The 18,676-nt window shown below is 44.1% G+C and overlaps 2 protein-coding genes across 8 annotated transcripts in view; one reads left to right on the forward strand and one right to left on the reverse strand.

The window, feature by feature from the left end:
* The window catches only part of DNAJC3 (DnaJ heat shock protein family (Hsp40) member C3), a 79,465-nt gene extending 65,690 nt beyond the window's left edge, over window positions 1-13,775 (reverse strand). For 2 of the 7 annotated variants that reach the window (XM_036300189.1, XM_036300186.1), the window contains exons 1-2: window positions 13,553-13,689; window positions 12,635-12,745 (exon numbers count right to left, since the gene is read on the reverse strand). Coding sequence is in view for 2 of the 7 variants with exons in the window: in XM_036300185.1 (XP_036156078.1) it covers window positions 13,553-13,634 (82 nt within the window). In the remaining 5 variants the exon portion in view is untranslated. Of the gene's footprint in view, window positions 1-1,331; window positions 1,456-12,634; window positions 12,807-13,552 lie in introns of those variants that run through there. The other 5 variants (XM_036300188.1, XM_036300187.1, XM_036300185.1 and 2 more) reach the window with 5 other exon arrangements.
* A 54-nt stretch (window positions 13,776-13,829) lies between these two features.
* The window catches only part of DZIP1 (DAZ interacting zinc finger protein 1), a 71,296-nt gene continuing 66,449 nt past the window's right edge, over window positions 13,830-18,676 (forward strand). The window contains exons 1-2 of the mRNA XM_036300172.1: window positions 13,830-14,565; window positions 14,703-14,758. The gene's annotated coding sequence lies outside the window, so the exon portion shown is untranslated. The remainder of the gene's footprint in view (window positions 14,566-14,702; window positions 14,759-18,676) is intronic.

Genomic DNA, 18,676 nt, shown 5'->3' on the forward strand with positions numbered 1-18,676 from the left:
ATCCAAATGACATTATGGTGACTTGACTGTGTAGTAGTGGTGGAAACAGAAAAATAGACTGTTTAAAGAAATGTCAGACACAGAAAGAAGACCACCTGGCTTGAATTGACTGGATATGGAGGTCAAGTGAAGAAAGAGCATGAGTCCAGGAGGATACTAAGAGCAATTATTTGAGCAGCTGCTTGCCATTCTAGTCATCAAAAGTAACTGAACTCTTATTTCATCTAATACAAGCAAAAAGCTGAATAAAATTCACTGTATCTTGCTATATGCCCTGCTAAACAAAGTAGCTCTTTTGGCTTTTAGTATTCCTAGTCTGAAGTTTCTGTGTAGTGTCTTATTACCTTCCTTTTGGACCTCCCTCCAAAGAAAAAGGGGGGCGGGGGGGGAGGGAAGGAGGGAAGGAAAGAGGAAACCTTAATTTGATGGCCTCAAAAAGTTAGGGTTCTGCAGAGCCCTGTTGGTTTTGGGCAACAATGTAAAGAGAGCTAGGATATTTAAGAATATGAGTAACATATAGAGAAATTAGTTGGGTGTTTTCAATGAGCTGGGAAAGCATTCTCTTTCTCATTTAAAAGGAGGATATAGGCTCCTACTCTGTGAAGATTCACTATACAATATAAATTTAGAAACTGATTATATTCATAGAGTGAAAGTCACCTGTAGTTCCACCCAACTCCATACCATATCCAGAAATATAACCTGCTTTTCATAATGAAGATTATAGAAATTAATGTGCTTCAGTTAACAAATGTTACTAAATACATACTAATACAGTGGGGCCTTGACTTACGAGTATCCTGACTAACAAGTTTTTTGAGATACCAGCTGTCTCTTGGCCGATTTTTTGCATTGAGTTGATAGAGTAATTTGAGTTAAGGAGCTCATTAAGGAGCTCAGTCTTGGAACGAATTAAACTCGTAAGTCAAGGCCCCACTGTATGTAAAACTGTGGCCATAGGAAGAGAGAATAGGTTAGTCTCTTCCAAAGAGGCAATGAAGAGAATCCCAAAGGCTTTAGCCATTTATGAGAACTCCCCAGCCTGCAGGGGTCTCTTAATTGACCCTGGAGAGAGAGAGGCTGCTTTCTAGCATTACATTGGAGAAAAAAAGGGGAACATCTGTAATCCTCTCAAAGTGGGGGGGGGGCAGTTAGGGGCGACCAGATCGGTGGGGAGGGGGGCAGTTGGGGGTGACCAGGCCAGCAGGGGGACAGTAAGGGGTGACCAGGCCAGCAGGGGGGCAGTTAGGAGATTTTAAAAATTAAAAAAAAACAAAACATAAAAAGGACAGGATTGAACTGGTGGGCAAACCACATCCAAGAACCCTTACCAGGGAAAGCAGGCCATGGAGGTGACTGCAGTTCTTTAAGTGCGCCAACTCTGATACAATAAAAAGGAAGGGACCCTGGGTATGTCCCAGCTTCCAGCCTGGCAATCAACCTTCTGCCACAATCAGCAAAGACTGGCAGTGAGCAATCCTATATAATAAAGAAGTAATATGCAAATTAAACCTCACACCATCGCAAGATAGCTGCCTACAACCAGGCCGGCAGGGGGGTTAGTGAGGAACAACCAAACGACTGAACAAGCAGGCTGCGTGGGGCGACCAGGCTGGCAGGGGGGGTAGTGAGGGATGACCAAACGACTGAACAGCAGGCTGCGTGGGGCGACCAGGCTGGCAGAGGGGGGCAGTTGGGGGTGACCAGGCCAGCGGGGGGGGGGCAGTAAGGGGTGACCAGGCCGGCGGGGGGGGGGTGCAGTTGGGGGCGACCAGGCCAGCAGGGGGGGCAGTTAGGGGTGATCAGGCCAGCACCAAGAGGCAGTGAGGGGCGATCAGGCCAGCAGGAGGGCAATTAGGAGCCAGCGAATCCAGGATTGTGAGAGGGATGTCCCGGATTGGAAAGGGTGCAGGCTGGGCTGAGGGGACCCCCACCCCTTGCACGAATTTCATGCACCAGGCTTCTAGTTCTGAAATATATAGATCATTAAATCAACCTTCAAAAGCTAACACCAGCCCTGGTTGATATGGTTCACCAAAAGGTTGCAGGTTCAATTCTTAGGGCATATTGCCCGGGTTGTGGGCTCCATCCCCAGTAGGGGTTGTGCAGGAGGCAGCCAACCCACCCCTCTTACATTGATGTTTCTCTCTCTACCCCTCTCCCTTCCTCTCTCTCTAGAAAATCAATTAAAGAAAACTAACACTAAATAAGGAAAATAAGGGGGGAAAAATTAGTGGAGCAAATAGAAAAAAATTCTAAAAATTAATATAATTGACATTCTTACAAAGTTAAAAGGGTGCAACATTCATTAAAAGGAAAAAAACACACAACACAGAACCAAGTATTTATGCACTGGCTGCTCTACCAATGGAGTAAAAGATAAACAAGATAATTTCTAAAAGCCACGATAAACTGCCAGAAGAAAAGAGGAAGAGTCCTTAATATAGACAAAGGGGTTATATAACCCCTGAGAAGATAGTGTTTGTGTTAAAACATAGGGGAGTAGGGGGATTTTGAATGACAAGAAGCTTCCAGATGCCAAAACATTACTAGGCTCCCAAGGAGTACAAAACAAGTGCAAAGGGCTTAAGTAGGACCAAGCTCCACTTCAACCAATCCAAAGTAGGCTTCAGCATGTGAAGAAGGATAAAGGATGTAGGCAAGATAGATCACAATGAGCCTTGAAGGCCACAGTAAGAAATTTCTATTTTATTTCTAAGTGCAAAGAGAAGTCATAAGAATGGAAGTCATTTAGCCAGGAACTGACGATCTGATTTACATTTTAAAAAGATCACTTTAGGCCTGGCCGGTGTGGCTCAGTGATTGAGTGTCAACCTATGAAGGAGGCTTCAACCAGGAGGTCCTGGTTTGACTCTGGGTCGGGGTGCATGTCCAGGGTGCAGGCTCAGTCCCCAGTAGGGGGTTTGCCAATCAGTTATTCTCTCTCATAACTGACGTTTCTGTCTCTCTCTCCTTCTCCCTTCCTCCCTCTCTGAAATCAATGGAGATATATATATATTTTTTTAAAAAAAGATCACTTTAGGGGGTAGTGTGGAAAAGATATTGGAGGCAGGCAAGAATGGAAAAAACTGTAGTGGTGTGAACTAAGATAAGGATAGCAAGTTGCATTATAGTATATATATATATTCTGATTTCATTTATGCTTTTAAAAGAAGATACAATATGTATTTCTGTACTGTCCAACTTTTTCCATTAAGAATGTATTCATGCACTACTAATATAATAAAAATTTAACAAAGTAGACTGAGGAATGTGTTTTGTTAAACATGTTGCCGATTAAATAATCACTTGCAATTGAAAATTCTTAAAGAATATCCGTAAACAGTATCCTATATAATAAAAGGCTAATATGCAAATTGACCCAACTGTGGAACGAGGGGTCATTATGACGCACACTGACCACCAGAGGCAGACGCTTAACGCAGTGTGCTCCCACAGCGATCTTCCCTCACCTTCCTCCAAATCTAGCCCCCACGCTGCTGCCAATCCTTCCAAAATACACTCCTAATAAAAATTCTTCAGTATTTTCAAATCACTTGCTAGGTTTAAACTAAATCCCTTCAGATCTAAAGGCAAACAAGACCCTTCATAATCAGATCCCATGATGTAGATTCAACCTGATAATCTCTCATTCCTCCACCTCTTACTTTATATTTCCATACCATAATGAACTGGTTGTAGTTCTGTGAACACACTATGTGCTCATGCCACATCCCTCTGCACTTGGGAGTTTCATGAAAAGGTTCCCACTTGCCCACCAGGAAAATTTCTACTTCTCCATCAGGATCCTGCCCTCAAATGCTGACTCCTTTGTGAAACCTTCCCAAACTGCTTTAGTGAGATGGTGAGAAAATGTCCCTTCTATGTTCCTACTATACTTTGCATCCCCACACTCACAAGTACATGACTTCACTTTGCAATACCACTGTCACAATATATTGATCTTTACAGTTTGCCTGCCTCTCACACTGCCCAGTCCCTCAACCCCTCAACTCTCAGATCAAAACCAAGTGTGAGAATCTATCTTTTCTTCGTTACATCACCTAGTTCCAGTATCTTGAACAAAGTAAACTCAATATTTATTGAATGAATGTAACTACTTTTCTTCTTAATTATATAATTCATCAAAATTACAGTCTAAGATATATAATAATTATAAAATCAAATAATAAAGACACTAATATATAAATTGTGGCTATTTTTGCAATGTCTCAACTCTATTTTGAGCCATGGATAATATTTATTCCTCTGCCACATCCTGGGAGACAGTGACAATGACAGGTGTCTCCTATTTTCTGAGAGATAAAGCTACCAAATAGCATGCCATTTTCTAATCAGCATTAAATAATAGGCTTCTCCTTAGACAAGCATAACCATAGGTCAGCAAAATATACAGAAAGGGTTGGAAAAAGTGATGGAGTAGCTAGGTCTTTCAATGAAGTTAGTTATTAGAATCTGTCATATTTTGAAGAGCAAAACATAAAGAATTTTAAATTAAGGGGTTAAAAGTATGATGTGGTAAGAGTCACAATCAATACTATGAGAACAGGCTGAAAAAGGCAAGAACTGGTGGTCAGAAACACTAAGTTTCAAGCTGAAGCCAGGTGACAGGTGATAGCAAGCCCAGGGATGCTTATTCAGGTTGGAGCACTCAGAATATGAGGAATGTTAAGATCATTCTAGAAAGAAACATGGGCAAAAATGACAAAGTACTATGTATAAAAGGTCAAGCAAGATGGCAAGATAGCAGAAACACAGAAAACAGTAGAATCTGGCCACAGAAAGAGCAGGAAGTTCATTATCTTAGCAATTCCACAGATAAGTGAGGACCAATGACCAGTTTAAAAAAAAATACACGGATCTGGAAACCTTAAGCACCTCTTTCCAATCACCCAGGTCTAAAAAGTGGTTTAGTCTACAAAGCCAAAGTAAAAGAAAGAAAAGGCTGGGTAGTTATGTGCATCTGAACAATGATATCTGAACAATGCATTAAAATCTTCCTATGTAAACTAGGAAAATAAAATTTATTGTAATCAGGTTTAATCAATTTCAATAGACATTACCTGTCTTTGCTTTAATGAACTGTGAAGGCATAAATATTGTAATGAGATACCTTACTCTAGGAATTTCAACTTGGACAATAAGTTTAGAAGAGTTCATGCTAAAACAGCTCAAATAGTCAACTTTATTCATCCAATTAAAAATTATTTATTGCCACCCTGGCCAGTGTGGCTGTTGGTTGGAGCATCATCCTATGCATCAAAAGGTCTCAGGTTCAATTTCAGGTCAGGGCACATGCCCAAGTTGCAGATTCAATCCCTAGTTGGGGTGCTGGTGGGAGACAACCAGTGGAGTTTCTCTCTCATATCAATGTTTCTCTCCCTCCTTCTCCTCCCCCCCCCCCCTAAAATCAATAAAAACATATTTTTAATAAAAAAAGAAATTGGATTTTTCCAGGGGAAAAGAGATACTTTATCCATTTTTATGTAAGAAAAGTAAAGGGGATAAATGGTGACAGGAAAATAAAAGAAAAAAAAAAAGTAGCAGAGTAGGAACAGATACAGGTAGGCTAGTGAATTTAGTGATAGGAAGAAAACTGCCCTGTGATATCTTTCATTTTCTCAATAAAGGCAAGATCTAAAAGAATGGGGTAAAGGAAGAAAGAAAAGGGTGGTTAAAATTGGAGATTTAAGGAAAGAGGAAAAGGTTTGAAATACTGGTATTCAAAATAGACATAATAGAGAATTGTACGTATGTCGGCAGTATTAAGTGTGCATTTGAAATTGAGATAATATGCTTGAAATGAGACCAGTAGGCAAGTTATTTCCATTTTCCTCCCCCCATGTTCAGCTCTGAGGTACAACAAAGTTGGTGGCCAAGTTGGATTTAATCAGTTTCAAATTCTGCCAAGTGAATAAAACAAAACATACAGAGGGGCAAGGAAATTAAAGGGTGCTTGCAATTTAGTAACTACAAGACAGAACCACTAAATCTGTACTGAGAAAGTAAGGAAGACATGGATGCTTCACAAAGCATGTCTTATACCCCCAAGTGGTCTGTAAACTCAACAACAAAAACTGTGAGTTCTGCCCTAACCGGTTTGGCTCAGTGGATAGAGCGTTGGCCTGCGGGCTGAAGGGTCCCAGGTTCGATTCCAGTCAGGGGCATGTACCTTGGTTGCGGGCACATCCCCAATAGGAGGTGTGCAGGAGGCAGCTGATCGATGTTTCCCTCTCATCGATGTTTCTAACTCTCCATCCCTCTCCCTTACTCTCTGTAAAAAATCAATAAAATATATTTAAAAAAACGAAAACAAAACTATGAGTTCTATACTATGTATACCTCACCAAAGAGCACTACAGTTTAAGCCTATGCTAATTAAATGAGTATTCCCCATATTCAAATTTCCAAATGACAGAAACTCATCAGATTTTTTTTATATATATTTTTTTATTGATTAAGATATTACATATGTGTCCTTGTCCCCACGTTACCCTCTACCCCCCACCCCCCCACCCCCGCTCATGCCCTCACCCCCCCGTTGTCCATGTCCATTGATTAGGCCTATATGCTTGCATATAAGTCCTTTGGTTGATCTTTCCCCCTTACCCCCACCCTCCCCTACCTTCCCTCCAAGTCCCGACAGTCCAATCAATGCCTCTCCGTCTCTGGATCAGTCCTTGTTCATCAGCTTATGTTGTTCATTATATTCCACAAATGAGTGAGATCCTGTGGTATTTATCCGCTCTCAAGTTCCATCCATGCTGTGGCAAATGGTAAGAGTTCCTTTTTCTTCTTCCTCTTCTTAAAGAATACCTTTCAGCATTTCATATAATGCTGGTTTGGTGGTGATGAACTCCTTTAGCTTTTTCTTATCCGTGAAGCTCTTTATCTGACCTTCTATTCTGAATGATAGCTTTGCTGGATAAAGTAATCTTGGTTGCAGGTTCTTGCTATTCATCACTTTGAATATTTCTTGCCAGTCTCTTCTGGCCTGCATGGTTTCTGTTGAGAAATCAGCTGACAGTCGTATGGGTACTCCCTTGTAGGTAACTGACTGTCTTTCTCTTGCTGCTTTTAAGATTCTCTCTTTGTCTTTTGCTCTTGGCATTTTAATTATGATGTGTCTTGGTGTGGTCCTCCTTGGATTCCTTTTGTTTGGGGTTCTCTGCGCTTCCTGGACTTGTAAGTCCATTTCTTTCACCAGGTAGGGGAAGTTTTCTGTCATTATTTCTTCAAAAAGGTTTTCAATATCTTGCCCTCTCTCTCCTTCTGGTACCCCTATAATTCTGATGTTGGTACGCTTGAAGTTGTCCCAGAGGTTCCTTACACTATCTTCATATTTTTGGAATCTCTTTTCTTTTTTCTTTTTCGGTTGGGTATTTTTTGTTTCTTTGTATTTCAAATCTTTGACTTGATTCTTGGGATCCTCTTTTCTGCTGCTGGATCTCTGTAAATTATTCTTTATTTCAGTCAGTGTATGCTTAATTTCTAGTTGGTCCTTTTTCATGTCCTCCATGGTCTCCCTATACTTATTGAGGGATTCATTAAATTTATCGGCGGTTTCCATAAAATTCTTGAAAAACCTTATAACCGTGGCCTTAAACTCTATATCCAATCGTTTGCTTTCCTCCATTTCTGCCATTTGTGACCTGTTTCTTTGTCTCCGCATTTTGGCAGCTTTCCTGTGTTGATAGAGTGGCCCTGCGCTCCAGGTGTCCTGTAGGGCCCAGTGGCTCAGCCTCCCCAGTTACCTGGGGTGGACACTCTTGGTGCACTCTTGGTGCCTTGGTTGTTGTAGAATCACTGGGAGGAATTGACCTCCAGGCCAATTGGCTGTGAGAATCAGCTGTGTCTAAATTGGGAGGACTTCTGTGCTGAAGACACCCTTCTGGGGCAAGACTTGCTTCAGTGGGGCTTTGGTGCTCACTGAGTCTGCTCCCTGAGTGCGTCCCTTATGGATCTGAGGAGTTGCAGTCTGGATGGACCCCCTCTGACCACTGGGTACAGTGGCTCCTGGATCTAAGGAGGTGCTAATTCAGCCTCTGCCTGAGGCCACACAGCAGGAGCCACGAAGAGGCTCAGCTGTGAAGCAATGCAAGCCGCTGCGGGGCCTTGGGCCTTCTCTTGGAAGTTCCAGGTCTGCCTGGTTCGGCTGCAGTTAGGTACATTCACATGCAAAAGCCTCTGCCGCAGCCTGGGTGGGGCGGGGTCTCAGGGAGTCAGAGGGCGGAGAAAGCAGCCATGGCCGATTCTCCGCCCAGAGTCGCGCGTCTCAGTGTTCCGGTAACAGCTGCAAGCACCTCTGAGGGAAAGCCGCCCTCAAGTTCGCTCGCTGCCGGACAGACCAGCCTCTCCCCGTATGAGTCCTGGGTCCCCAGAGACTTCCCGGAACCGGAGTTCAGAGCAGTCAGGAGCTTGTGACTCAAAAAGTCAGCCGCGTCCTCAGGTGCTACCCCCTTTCCTCACGCGCGCGCGCGCCGCCGTACCTCTGCACTTTGCACTTCACCTCCGCAGCGCCTCTGGCTCTCAGCGTGCTTTTCTTTCCTTCTAGTTGTGGAATTTACACTCAGCCAGCCTTCCTGTTGTTCTGGATGATGTTTGCTCAGTCCTTTGCGGTAATTTTCAATTGTTGTGTAAGGCGATAATTTCCCGGTGTTTACCTATGCCGCCATCTTAGTTGCTCTCCCCAGATTTTTTTTTTAAGCAGCTTTCTAAAGATCTCAAAATAAAAATAAATCTGTAGTTGAAATGTGTTAGTTCTAAAGAGCAGATGACTGGATTCCCATGATAGTTCCATATAAACAAAGATTAATTGCTGGACATTAATCAAAGGAAAACTATAGCAACAGAAAGTAAACTTAGCCACAATTAATTCACTTCATATGGGGAAATAAAGCCTAATTACTTCAAGGCATCCTATCTTAGAACAACTAACCCTGACCTACAGAATTAAAATTACATCATTTATAGGCACTAACTCAGCAATGCTAACCTGTCAAATGAATTGGAACTCTGGCACTACTGCTAACTACAGCCTACCTCATTAAAAGAATTTAAATTAATTCTAGAAGTTACCTGGCCATCTGCTAGAATACTTAGTTTATATAAATTATTTAAAGTCATTCATTTCCCCTATTACATTTATTCTTCCCATATTAAATAATGTCAAGAAAATCCTAGAGAAGACAAAGCATACTTTTAGTAGGTATGTTCATATAAAAATCATCATCTTTTATACTTATTCATTTTAAACTATTCTTTTCCCTATGGCTAAATACATGGTTTAGTTAGGTCAGTTGTGGGAGGGCAGGAGCACCTGATCTAGGTTTCTCTTATACATGGATGTTTCTCTTTCTCTCCCTTCCTCTAAAATCAATAAAACATATCCGCAGATGAAGCTTAAAAAAAAAAAAAAAGAAAGAAAGAAAGAGGAAAGGACAGGGGAAAGAAAAAGGAAAAAGAAAGGGAAGGAAATGAAAGGAAAACTGGGTCTAGATACTGGGTCCAGGTAGCATGTTTAGGAAGAAAAAGAGATAAAAGAAGGTTTGATTCCCAGGCTGTGTTCCTACTGAAGGCACCAAACAGAACAAAACATTAGCAAAGAATTAAAATAGCTTCCTTATCTGTAACATGAGAATACTAAAGTATATTCTACTAAAGTTTTCTCTCTGCCACAAAAATTCTATTCCTAATCTAGTTTTTTAGACTACCCTCTTTCAAAGGTCTTTTTGAAACGGTATGCTAAAACTTTCAATTCATAAAAATATTACATATTTTCTTTCTCTGAGTCATGTCAACTCATGGAACATTCAAACCTGTAGAAAACTTTTGTGAGTTTATTTGACAACTCAATTGTCGACAATTGCCAGGAAGCAAAATCTTAACAGATTGAGAAGATGCTCCAGAGAATGGTAGTTATGAACCTTATTTTATACATTACAATCAAAAGAGAAGAAGTCCTAAATGGATTATATGAAATTCATTGGTGACAGATTATGGATTGGATAGAAAGTAAAATGACAGCCCTGCCGGTGTTGCTCAGTGAGTGAGCGTGGACCCCATGAACCAGGAGGTCATGGTTCGATTCCTGGTCAGGGCACATGCCTGGGTTGTGGACTGGTAGGGGATGTGCAGGAGGCAGCTGATCAATGATTCTCTTTCATCATTGATGTTTCTCTCTCTCTCTCTCTCTCTCTCCCTTCCTCTCTGAAATCAATAAAAATATTTTTTTTTTAAAAAAAGCAAAATGATAGACACTTCTTTTACACAGGTGAATACATGTTAGTTAATAGTCAACAATTAACATTACAATAGCAATGAGGAGAGTCTGTGGTCTTCCCAGAGCAATGCCTCTGAAGGGTCTGGAAAAAGAAAATTACTTTGACATTCTACATGTTATTGTATATGCAAAAAATAAAATAAATAAATAATAGACAGGCTCAATTAAGGTACAGATGGACTTTTGTTAGGGAAAAATACTGCCTTAGGACATGACAACCTGCAATAATCTGCTTTTAGTTAAAAAGTTTTAATTTCAGGTCCTTTGTGGTTACTTTAGGTCTCTTGCGTTTGTAAGGCTGCCACGCAGGCCTTACCTGAGCTTGTCAGGTTTAGTATGTGGCCCTTTTCATCCACAGTTACAATGAACAGGGGGTGGGGGGAGTTGAATGTTTTTAAATCAGAAAAAACTAGGCCAACTAACCTACTTATTTATTGGTGACACTCTCCATCCTACTAGTATGCAACTCTGTTTCACATTCACTCTTCTCAAACCCATTCTCCTTTATTTCTTTTTTCTCCAAAGCCTCAGGCATACTAGTGGAATCATGCAGCTCTGCATGCCTCCAGGACTTTGATGTTACTGAACCCAGCCTACCTTCAATGAACTTAAGATCTTTTTCCTTTCTTTCCTACTACCTGTACCAGACAAAGATCTTATGTGGGAAAACAGGAGACAATAGTCTGCTAACCCAAGGCAGAGATTCTTTTTGAGGCCCATTACCAAACTGAGTGTCTAGTACACAGAAGACACTAATTTAACTGTTCTATGTAAGTTATTATACCCACGAGTCTCATCAGTGATTTCTTTTTAGAAATGCATAATGTCAGCTCCCACCCAGACCTACTGAATCAGAAACTCTTAGAGAGGGAACCTGAAATCTGTTTTTAAAAGCCCTCCAGGGTGAGATCCTGATGCACACTCAAAGTTGAGAACTGGCCCCAAACAGTTTGGCTCAGAGGGATAGAGCATAAGCCCTCGGACTAAAGTGTCCCAGGTTCAATTCTGGTTAAGGGCATGTACCTCGCTTCGTTGCAGGTTCGATCCCAGGTCGAGGTGTCAATCAATGTGTCTCTCTCAAATCAATATTTCTCTGTCTCTGTCTCTCTCCCTCCCTTCCACTCTCTCTAAAAATCAATAGAAAAATATCCTAGGGTGAGATTTAACAAAAATAAGTAAATTATGAAAACAGATCTTAAAAAAAAAAAAAGAGTTGAGAACTGCTGTAATAAACATGCCAGGAAATCACCTTCTTGTTCACTACTACTGATAGCAAACAAGCAAAAAAAATTGATTTTTCTCAGCTGCCGCCACTTACAAATGATTGGGCCCACATGATGCTATCAACCATTTAACTTGTCTCCAGCCTGTACACAGTGTACAGAGATAAACTTTAGAGTTCAATTTAAAGATCTTAGAGTTAATTTAAATATGTGACCTAATACATGCCCTTTAAACTCAGAGACCCAGTTCTCTCGTCAGTAAAGTAGGAACAGTATCATATACCTCCATGAATAAGAGATCGCTTACAGAAAGGTGCCTGGCACTCAGCAGACCTTCAACAAATGTAAGATCTTTTTCCTTTCTGCCCTACCGCCTGTACCAAGTCCCTGCTACTTTACACAGGTAATGCTCCTAAAGAAGATAGCACTCTGGCACTCCTTGGAGAAATGGCACCAAGGTCTCCTAGACAGAAAAGTTCTCCAGTGAGGTTTTTTCTTATGAAAAGTACCACAGGATGTAAATGAAGTGAAAGAATCCTACAGAATCATATACAGAACAGCAATTCTAAAAAGGTAATCCAAGAGCTAATGGGAAAAGCAAATCATACAAAAGCGTGCACCTTTTGCAACTTAAAATGATTGACATTAAACAAAACATAGGCAACTTTCTCTTAAGTGACCAAAATAAATCAATGGTAACTGGACATAAATGCTACATTTGGGGAGGAGGGGGTTAGCATCAGAACATCCAAGAGATCTGGAATACATGACCCATATTAATGTGGTCCAGGCATTCAAATTCGAATTCCCTAGACTTTCTGGGGCAGCATCACTGTCAAATTATCTCAATCTTGTCCCCATACATGATCTGATTTTTGGTTCAAAAAAATATATAGTCACTAGGGGCACCAAAACAATAACAACCACCAAAAAATGCAAATAAAAATAGATCGCTGCCATACATGAGACTTAAAAACTGTAAAGCATTACTTTTTTTTTTTTTAAGTTTAGAATTTTGATGGGATTTTACCAGAAACAAGTCCTGGTTTCAGCTCCTCACTCCCTCTGTCTAATCTAAAGTCTCACATTAAAATGTTTAACTCCATACCTACGAGCCTTTAGGTGAAAATAGATCGGTGCATTGGATGCGTGATGGTACTCGATTATTCCGCGCAGGATCCAAAGCCGGGGCTGTCATTCTTCCGCCTCCCGCTGGTATCTGAGACGGGGCGGACAGCCCTCCGTTTTTGACATTCTGTCCCAGCAGCCAACACCCCCAGCTGTAGGACTTGCGTGAACTTTACACGTTCGCACGTTTTTAAGGGGACCCCCCTCCCCCAGGAAACTCGGGAAAGGAAGGCCAGCCCTAAGCTGAAGGACACCAGGCCAGGAGTTGTACAGCCACCAACTCGGCGCCTGGCTCTCCGAGCGCCCGAACTGCAGCACCGCCTCCGCCGCGCAGCCGCCTAACTGCTACTCCAGACAGAGCAACAAACACCGCGGAGGTTCCCGCTTGACCCGTCACACGGCCCCTTCACCTCCCTCGGCGGGACGCACTCCCCCCGCCGCCCCGGGGCTCCAAAGCGAAAGCAGGCTCCCCTCCGGCCGCCTTTCCCGCCTCCCCCCAGCACCGCGGACACACAGTGTCGCCAGCCGCCGGGCGAGGGTCCCCGCGAGGCCGGACCCGAGGGCTGCTCGCGTCCCCGCGCCCCAGCGCCCCGCGACGCTCCCGAGGTCGCTCCCCGGGACCCGCTCTCCCCGCCGCCTCGGACCCCTTCGGCCCGGCTCCACTCCAAACCCCCAGCTCCCGCCCCGCGCCTGGCGGCCCCGGCACCTCTTCCCCAAACGAACCCGGAACCTGGCGCCGGCCCCCACCCAGGGGCGGGCTCCGGGCCTGGCCGAGCCGCGCAGCGCCGGCTGCGCCGCCCGGAGACTCGCGCGCGGGCCATGGCGAGGAAGTGCCGAGGGGACTGACCCCAGAGCCCGCTCCTCCCGCCGGGGCAGGGCAGGGCAGGGCAGGACTTACCTTCGTACTGCAGGTCCACCAGGACGAGCAGGAAGGGGAACACCGAGCCCAGGCGGCTAGTCACGGAGCCGGGGGCCACCATGTCCGAGGGCGCGGCGGGGAGAAGAGACCAGAGTGCGGGGCCCACCCGTCCCCGCTGGCGCTCCGCAGCAGCTGCGCCCGCCCGCCGACGGCTCTCAGGCCTAGGCGACAGCTGGAGCCCACCCGAGGAAGGCAGCGGTGGGCGGGGCCCGAGCGACGCTCCGCCCCCGCGCCGCCGCTGTCCAATCGCCTTCTGCCTATCCGCTCTTCTACTGGGCTCGCCCGGTCGTGGTTCGCGCTGATAGGCTGCGGAGGCCATCGCCCCGCCCCATCTCTGATAGGGTAACGTGGAAGCACGAGAGGAGGCTGCGTCCGCCGGTTGCGGAGCTGTCAGAGCGCTCAGACCGGCCGCTGGGGGAAGGCGGCGGGAGTCTGACTGGCAGCCGCCGAGTCCGCATGCGCAGGGGCGAAAGGCTTTTGGATCGGGCCGGCGTGCTGCGTTAGCGAGGAGGAGGAGGAGGAGGAGGATGTCAGCCAGGCGACGTTCTTCCGTGGTGCTGTTTGGTGAGGAAGGTGAAGCCACGGCTTCGAGATAAGAAGGCGAAACCTCCTCCCAAGAAGGGAGCTTTAAAGCTCCTAGAATGGGCTGTTTACGACGATGAGTCAGAGGCCGCTCCCTGCCCCTGAGCATCTCGGGACAAATAACAGACTGAACTGGAGAAAAAAAAAAGCTCCAGAGAAACGGTCAGGAGTAGCTGGATGAGCTGATGGAGGCCAAAGCATTCCAGGGAAAACCAGAAAGAAGTGCACATTACTGACCTAAGCCACCTATTGAGGATGGCTTGGAAGTTTGGGGACCTTCCCCCACACCCCGACTGTCCAGTGGGCCAGCGTGTCCAGAAAGAGAGCAGAATCCTGGAGGGGTCTGTGAAGAAGAAACCAGGGAGCTGCAGCAGCTGAGACAGCAAGGGGCTCTTGAGAGTGCGGCCAAGGTCAGCTCTAAGGGAAAAAACACCTGTTAAACGGGATCTTGCATCTTCTGCTCATCAGAGGAGACTCAACGGAAGAGATAAGATCTTGAACAAGATAAAGTTCAAGTTACTTAATTTGGCATTTTGTTTGTTCGCAGTCATTTACTCTGACGTCTCCAACACGCACACTATACCCAGTGGTGTTTTACTTGAGGTAAAACAGTAATGCTTTTCTGTGTTAAGCATTGTTAAGTGAAAATGTATACAGTGGGGCCTTGACTTACGAGTGTCCCAACTAATGAGTTTTTCGAGATATGAGCTGTCTCTTGGCCGATTTTTTGTTTTGAGTTGAGAGCTAAAATTCGGGTTACGAGCCAGCTTCAGATACCCCACCGCTAGTTGGCTCAGCGAATGTCACAGTGAACGCCACAACATCAGCCCAGCATCACGTGTCTTGTTCACTTTTTGATTTGACATATGAGTAATTTGAGTTACGAGCTCCGTCACAGAACGAATTAAACTCTTAAGTCAAGGCCCCACTGTACCTTTATCAATGAACTAGAGGCCTGGTGCATGAGATTCATGCACTGTGGTGGGGGGGGGGAGGGGAGGCGTTCCCTCAGCCCAGCCTGCACCCTCTCTCAGTCCAGAACCCCTGGCTCCTTACATGATGCACTGAGCCCCCTGGCTGAGCAGTGCTACCCCTGTGGGAATGCACTGACCCCAAGGGGGGCAGCTCCTGCGTTGAATGTCTGCTCCCTAGTGGTCAGTGCACGTCATAGGGACTGGTCTTTCTGCAGTTGAGTCGATTTGCATATTAGGGTTTTATTATATAGGGTATGTATTTGCTACTTCTGTGCTACTTCACACTTTTAGAGGAACTTGAAGTAAAAGCAGAAAGGCTTCTATTCCAAAGGAAACTAGTGCAAAGGAAATGGTTTTGAGGAAAGAAACAAAACCCAAGTCTCTGTTTAGTTGTGGTGAAAAGTAGTATGTATATAATATAACTAGTGGCCCAGTGCATGAATTTGTGCACATTGAAAACAAATTAATTAGAAGAAATATTTTACCAGTAATATTGCTTGTTCGCCCTTTCTCTATAATAGAAGTGTCAAACAAATTCAGGATCAACAATGACAGATGGAAACACACGCATGTGATTGGCACCAGCAAGAGCTTCATGTGTATCGCGCATGCATGAGTCAACTTAGCATTTTATAGATATAGAATAAACTTTCTTAATTAGACCTGCTTTCTGATTTAGCTAAACTTTTTCCAGCCTCAGTGAAGCACCTCAACTTCTCTTTCAGGTAATTGTCAGCAACACAGCAGTAAATATCAACATGAAGCAGATTATTATTATTTTAGATCACGCAGGGAGAACAAACGGTAAAATATTTAACTGCAGCAGTGTTTGACTATATTCTGTGCAGTGAGAAAACCTGAAGTCATTTTCAAGGCCCACCATTTCTTCTTTACAGTCTGGTCAAATTTCTAAGCTTTCTAAATCTTTGTTTTCCAGCTAATGAAAAGAAAATAGAATTCTACCAAGTCTCCCATCTACCTACTCCAGGACTTCTGTGAGGATCAAATGAGATGAGGCATGGGGAAACACTTCACAGACATTTGGTTACAGTGTAAAATGTTTCCACCTGGCTATAAAGCAAGTTGTGTTCCTGGGCTGAAGAAACAACAAGGAGACTAGTCCCTAGGGAGAGGAAGCCGGGTGTTGCTATGTGACGTCATTACCCAGACGGACACGTAGCATATTAGCACTCTCTCTCTCTCTCTCTCTCTCTCTCTCTCTCTCTCTCTCTCTCTATCTCTATATATATATATATATATATATACTAGGGGCCTGATGCACAAAATTCATGCAGGAGTAGGCCTTCCTTCCCCCGGCTGCCAGCACCAGCTTCCCTCTGGCACCTGGGACCTGGGCTTCCCTCCAGCATCCGGGGCCCGGCTTCCCTCCGGCCACTGACAGGCACCCGGGACCCGGGCTTCGCTCGCAGCCTGGCTTTGTCTGGAAGGATGGAAGGACATCTGGTCTAATTAGCATATTGCACTTTTATTATTATAGACTACAGGCCCTGTGCACAAAATTTGTGCATGGGTAGGGTCCCTAGGCCTGGCCAGCAATCAGGCCCGATTGGGGCCTTCCGGCTACCAGCCGGGGCCTTCCTTCATTCCACACCACCCTCTGGTGGTCAGCACACATCATAGCAAGCAATCGAACTCCCGGGGGACACTTTGCATATTAGCCTTTTATATATATAGATAGATGTGAAGTGCATAGGATTCAGATCCAAGAAATGTAACCTCAAACCATGGCTATTATCTAACTTAGCTTCATCTGTAAAGTGGGTATGATCCTGATTACTTCAAAGATTTGTTTTGAGCCCAACCGGCATGGCTCAGTTGTTGAGCACTGACCAATGAACCAGGAGGTCACCATTCGATTTCCAGCCAGGGCACATGCATGAGTTGTGGGCTCCACCCCTAGTAGGGGTTGTGCAAGAGGCAGCTGATCAATGATTCTGTCTCATCATTGATATTTTTATCTCTCTCTTCCTCTTCCCTCCTCTCTGAAATCAATAAAAATATTTTTTTTTTAAAAAAAAAAAGGTTTGTTTTGAGGTCTCATGAAGTGTAAAGGTTCTTGTAAATTATAAAGCGTTAGACAAATGTTACTCATCTTTCTGACAGAATAATGAAGAAATTCCTCTATGGAATTTCCTTGGACTATAATATACATATATTTGGTTTGCCCTTTTCCTTCTGACATCACAAGGTAGTGTTAGTGACAAAAATGGCAGATGATTTTAATGTCTACAAGTTAGTGAATACAACATCTAAATTATGTACTGTGGTCAAGACGGCCAACAAAATGCTGACTTTAGATCATGAATCATCACCAGAATACTGTCTGTGATTCTGGTCTTAAGAATAAAAGCAGAAATAGCCCTAGCTGGTTTGGCTCAGTGGATAGCCATGGACTGAAGGGTTCAGGGTTTGATTCCCATCAAGGGCATGTACCTCAGTTGCAGGCTGGATCCCAGGTCCTGGTTGAGGTGGGTGTGAGAGGCAACCAATCCATGTGTCTCTCACATCATTGTTTCTCTCTGTCTCTTCCCCATCCCTTCCACTGTCTAAAAGTCTGTAGGGAACAGCTCTAGAGTTAAGCCTCAGATTGACCTGTGGCAGAGCCACAAACAAGTCCCAGCTTAAAGGGCAGAGCCCTTTTAGCACAATTAAGCTTGACTTTATGGCCTCCCACTAGATCCTTCCTGGGTAATTAATGGGCTGTGGGAGGTGCAGCAAGTGCTGCCAAAACAAATGAAACTCACAAGAACACTGTAACTATGTTGACCACTACCTTGTTTTTCTCTGACTATAAAATAAAGCCTCAGCTTGCTGGCTGGATCCTTCTCTGTGGCCTCATCCAAGCACAGGAGATCCACCGAGCCCCAGCTATATTCTCTTTGTCTGTCTTTTCTTTAGTCCTTCGCCACCTGCCCCCCCCCCCCCCCCCCCCCCCGCCCCAGGCTCAATGAACCCTTGGCTGTGCTGGCATGGCACAAAAATCAATGGAAAAATATCCCCTGGTGAGGATTAACAAAAACAATGAAGAATAATAAGAGCAGAGCTAAAGAAGTTCTAAGAATTGCCCTAGCTGGTTTTCTTAATGGATAGAGTGACGGCCTGCACACTGAAAGGTCCCAGGTTTGATTCTGATCAAGGGCACATGCCTGGGTTGCCAGCTTGATCCCCAGTAAGGGGCATGCAGCCAATTAATGATTCTCTCTCATCACTGATGTTTCTCTCTCCCTCTTCCTTCCTCTCTCTGAAATCAATTTAAAAAAAAGAAAAGTTCTAAGAATGAAATTAGGCTATTGAAAGGGAGTTTTAAACTTATTATTTTTTTATTTTAAAATATATTTTTTATTATTGATAGTATTATAGATATTTCCCCCTAAACTTATTCTTTAAAAACCAGGAAGTCGCCAGAGGTTTTTATACAGAAATCTGTCATTATTGAATTTAAATTTAAAACAGATTCTAGAGCAAGCATGTCAAGCTCAAAGGCCAACATGGCCAAATAAACAAGGTTTAAGTTTACGTGGGCCGC

This window comes from Myotis myotis, unplaced genomic scaffold, assembly GCF_014108235.1.
Source record: "Myotis myotis isolate mMyoMyo1 unplaced genomic scaffold, mMyoMyo1.p scaffold_m19_p_3, whole genome shotgun sequence".
Taxonomy (NCBI): domain Eukaryota; kingdom Metazoa; phylum Chordata; class Mammalia; order Chiroptera; family Vespertilionidae; genus Myotis; species Myotis myotis.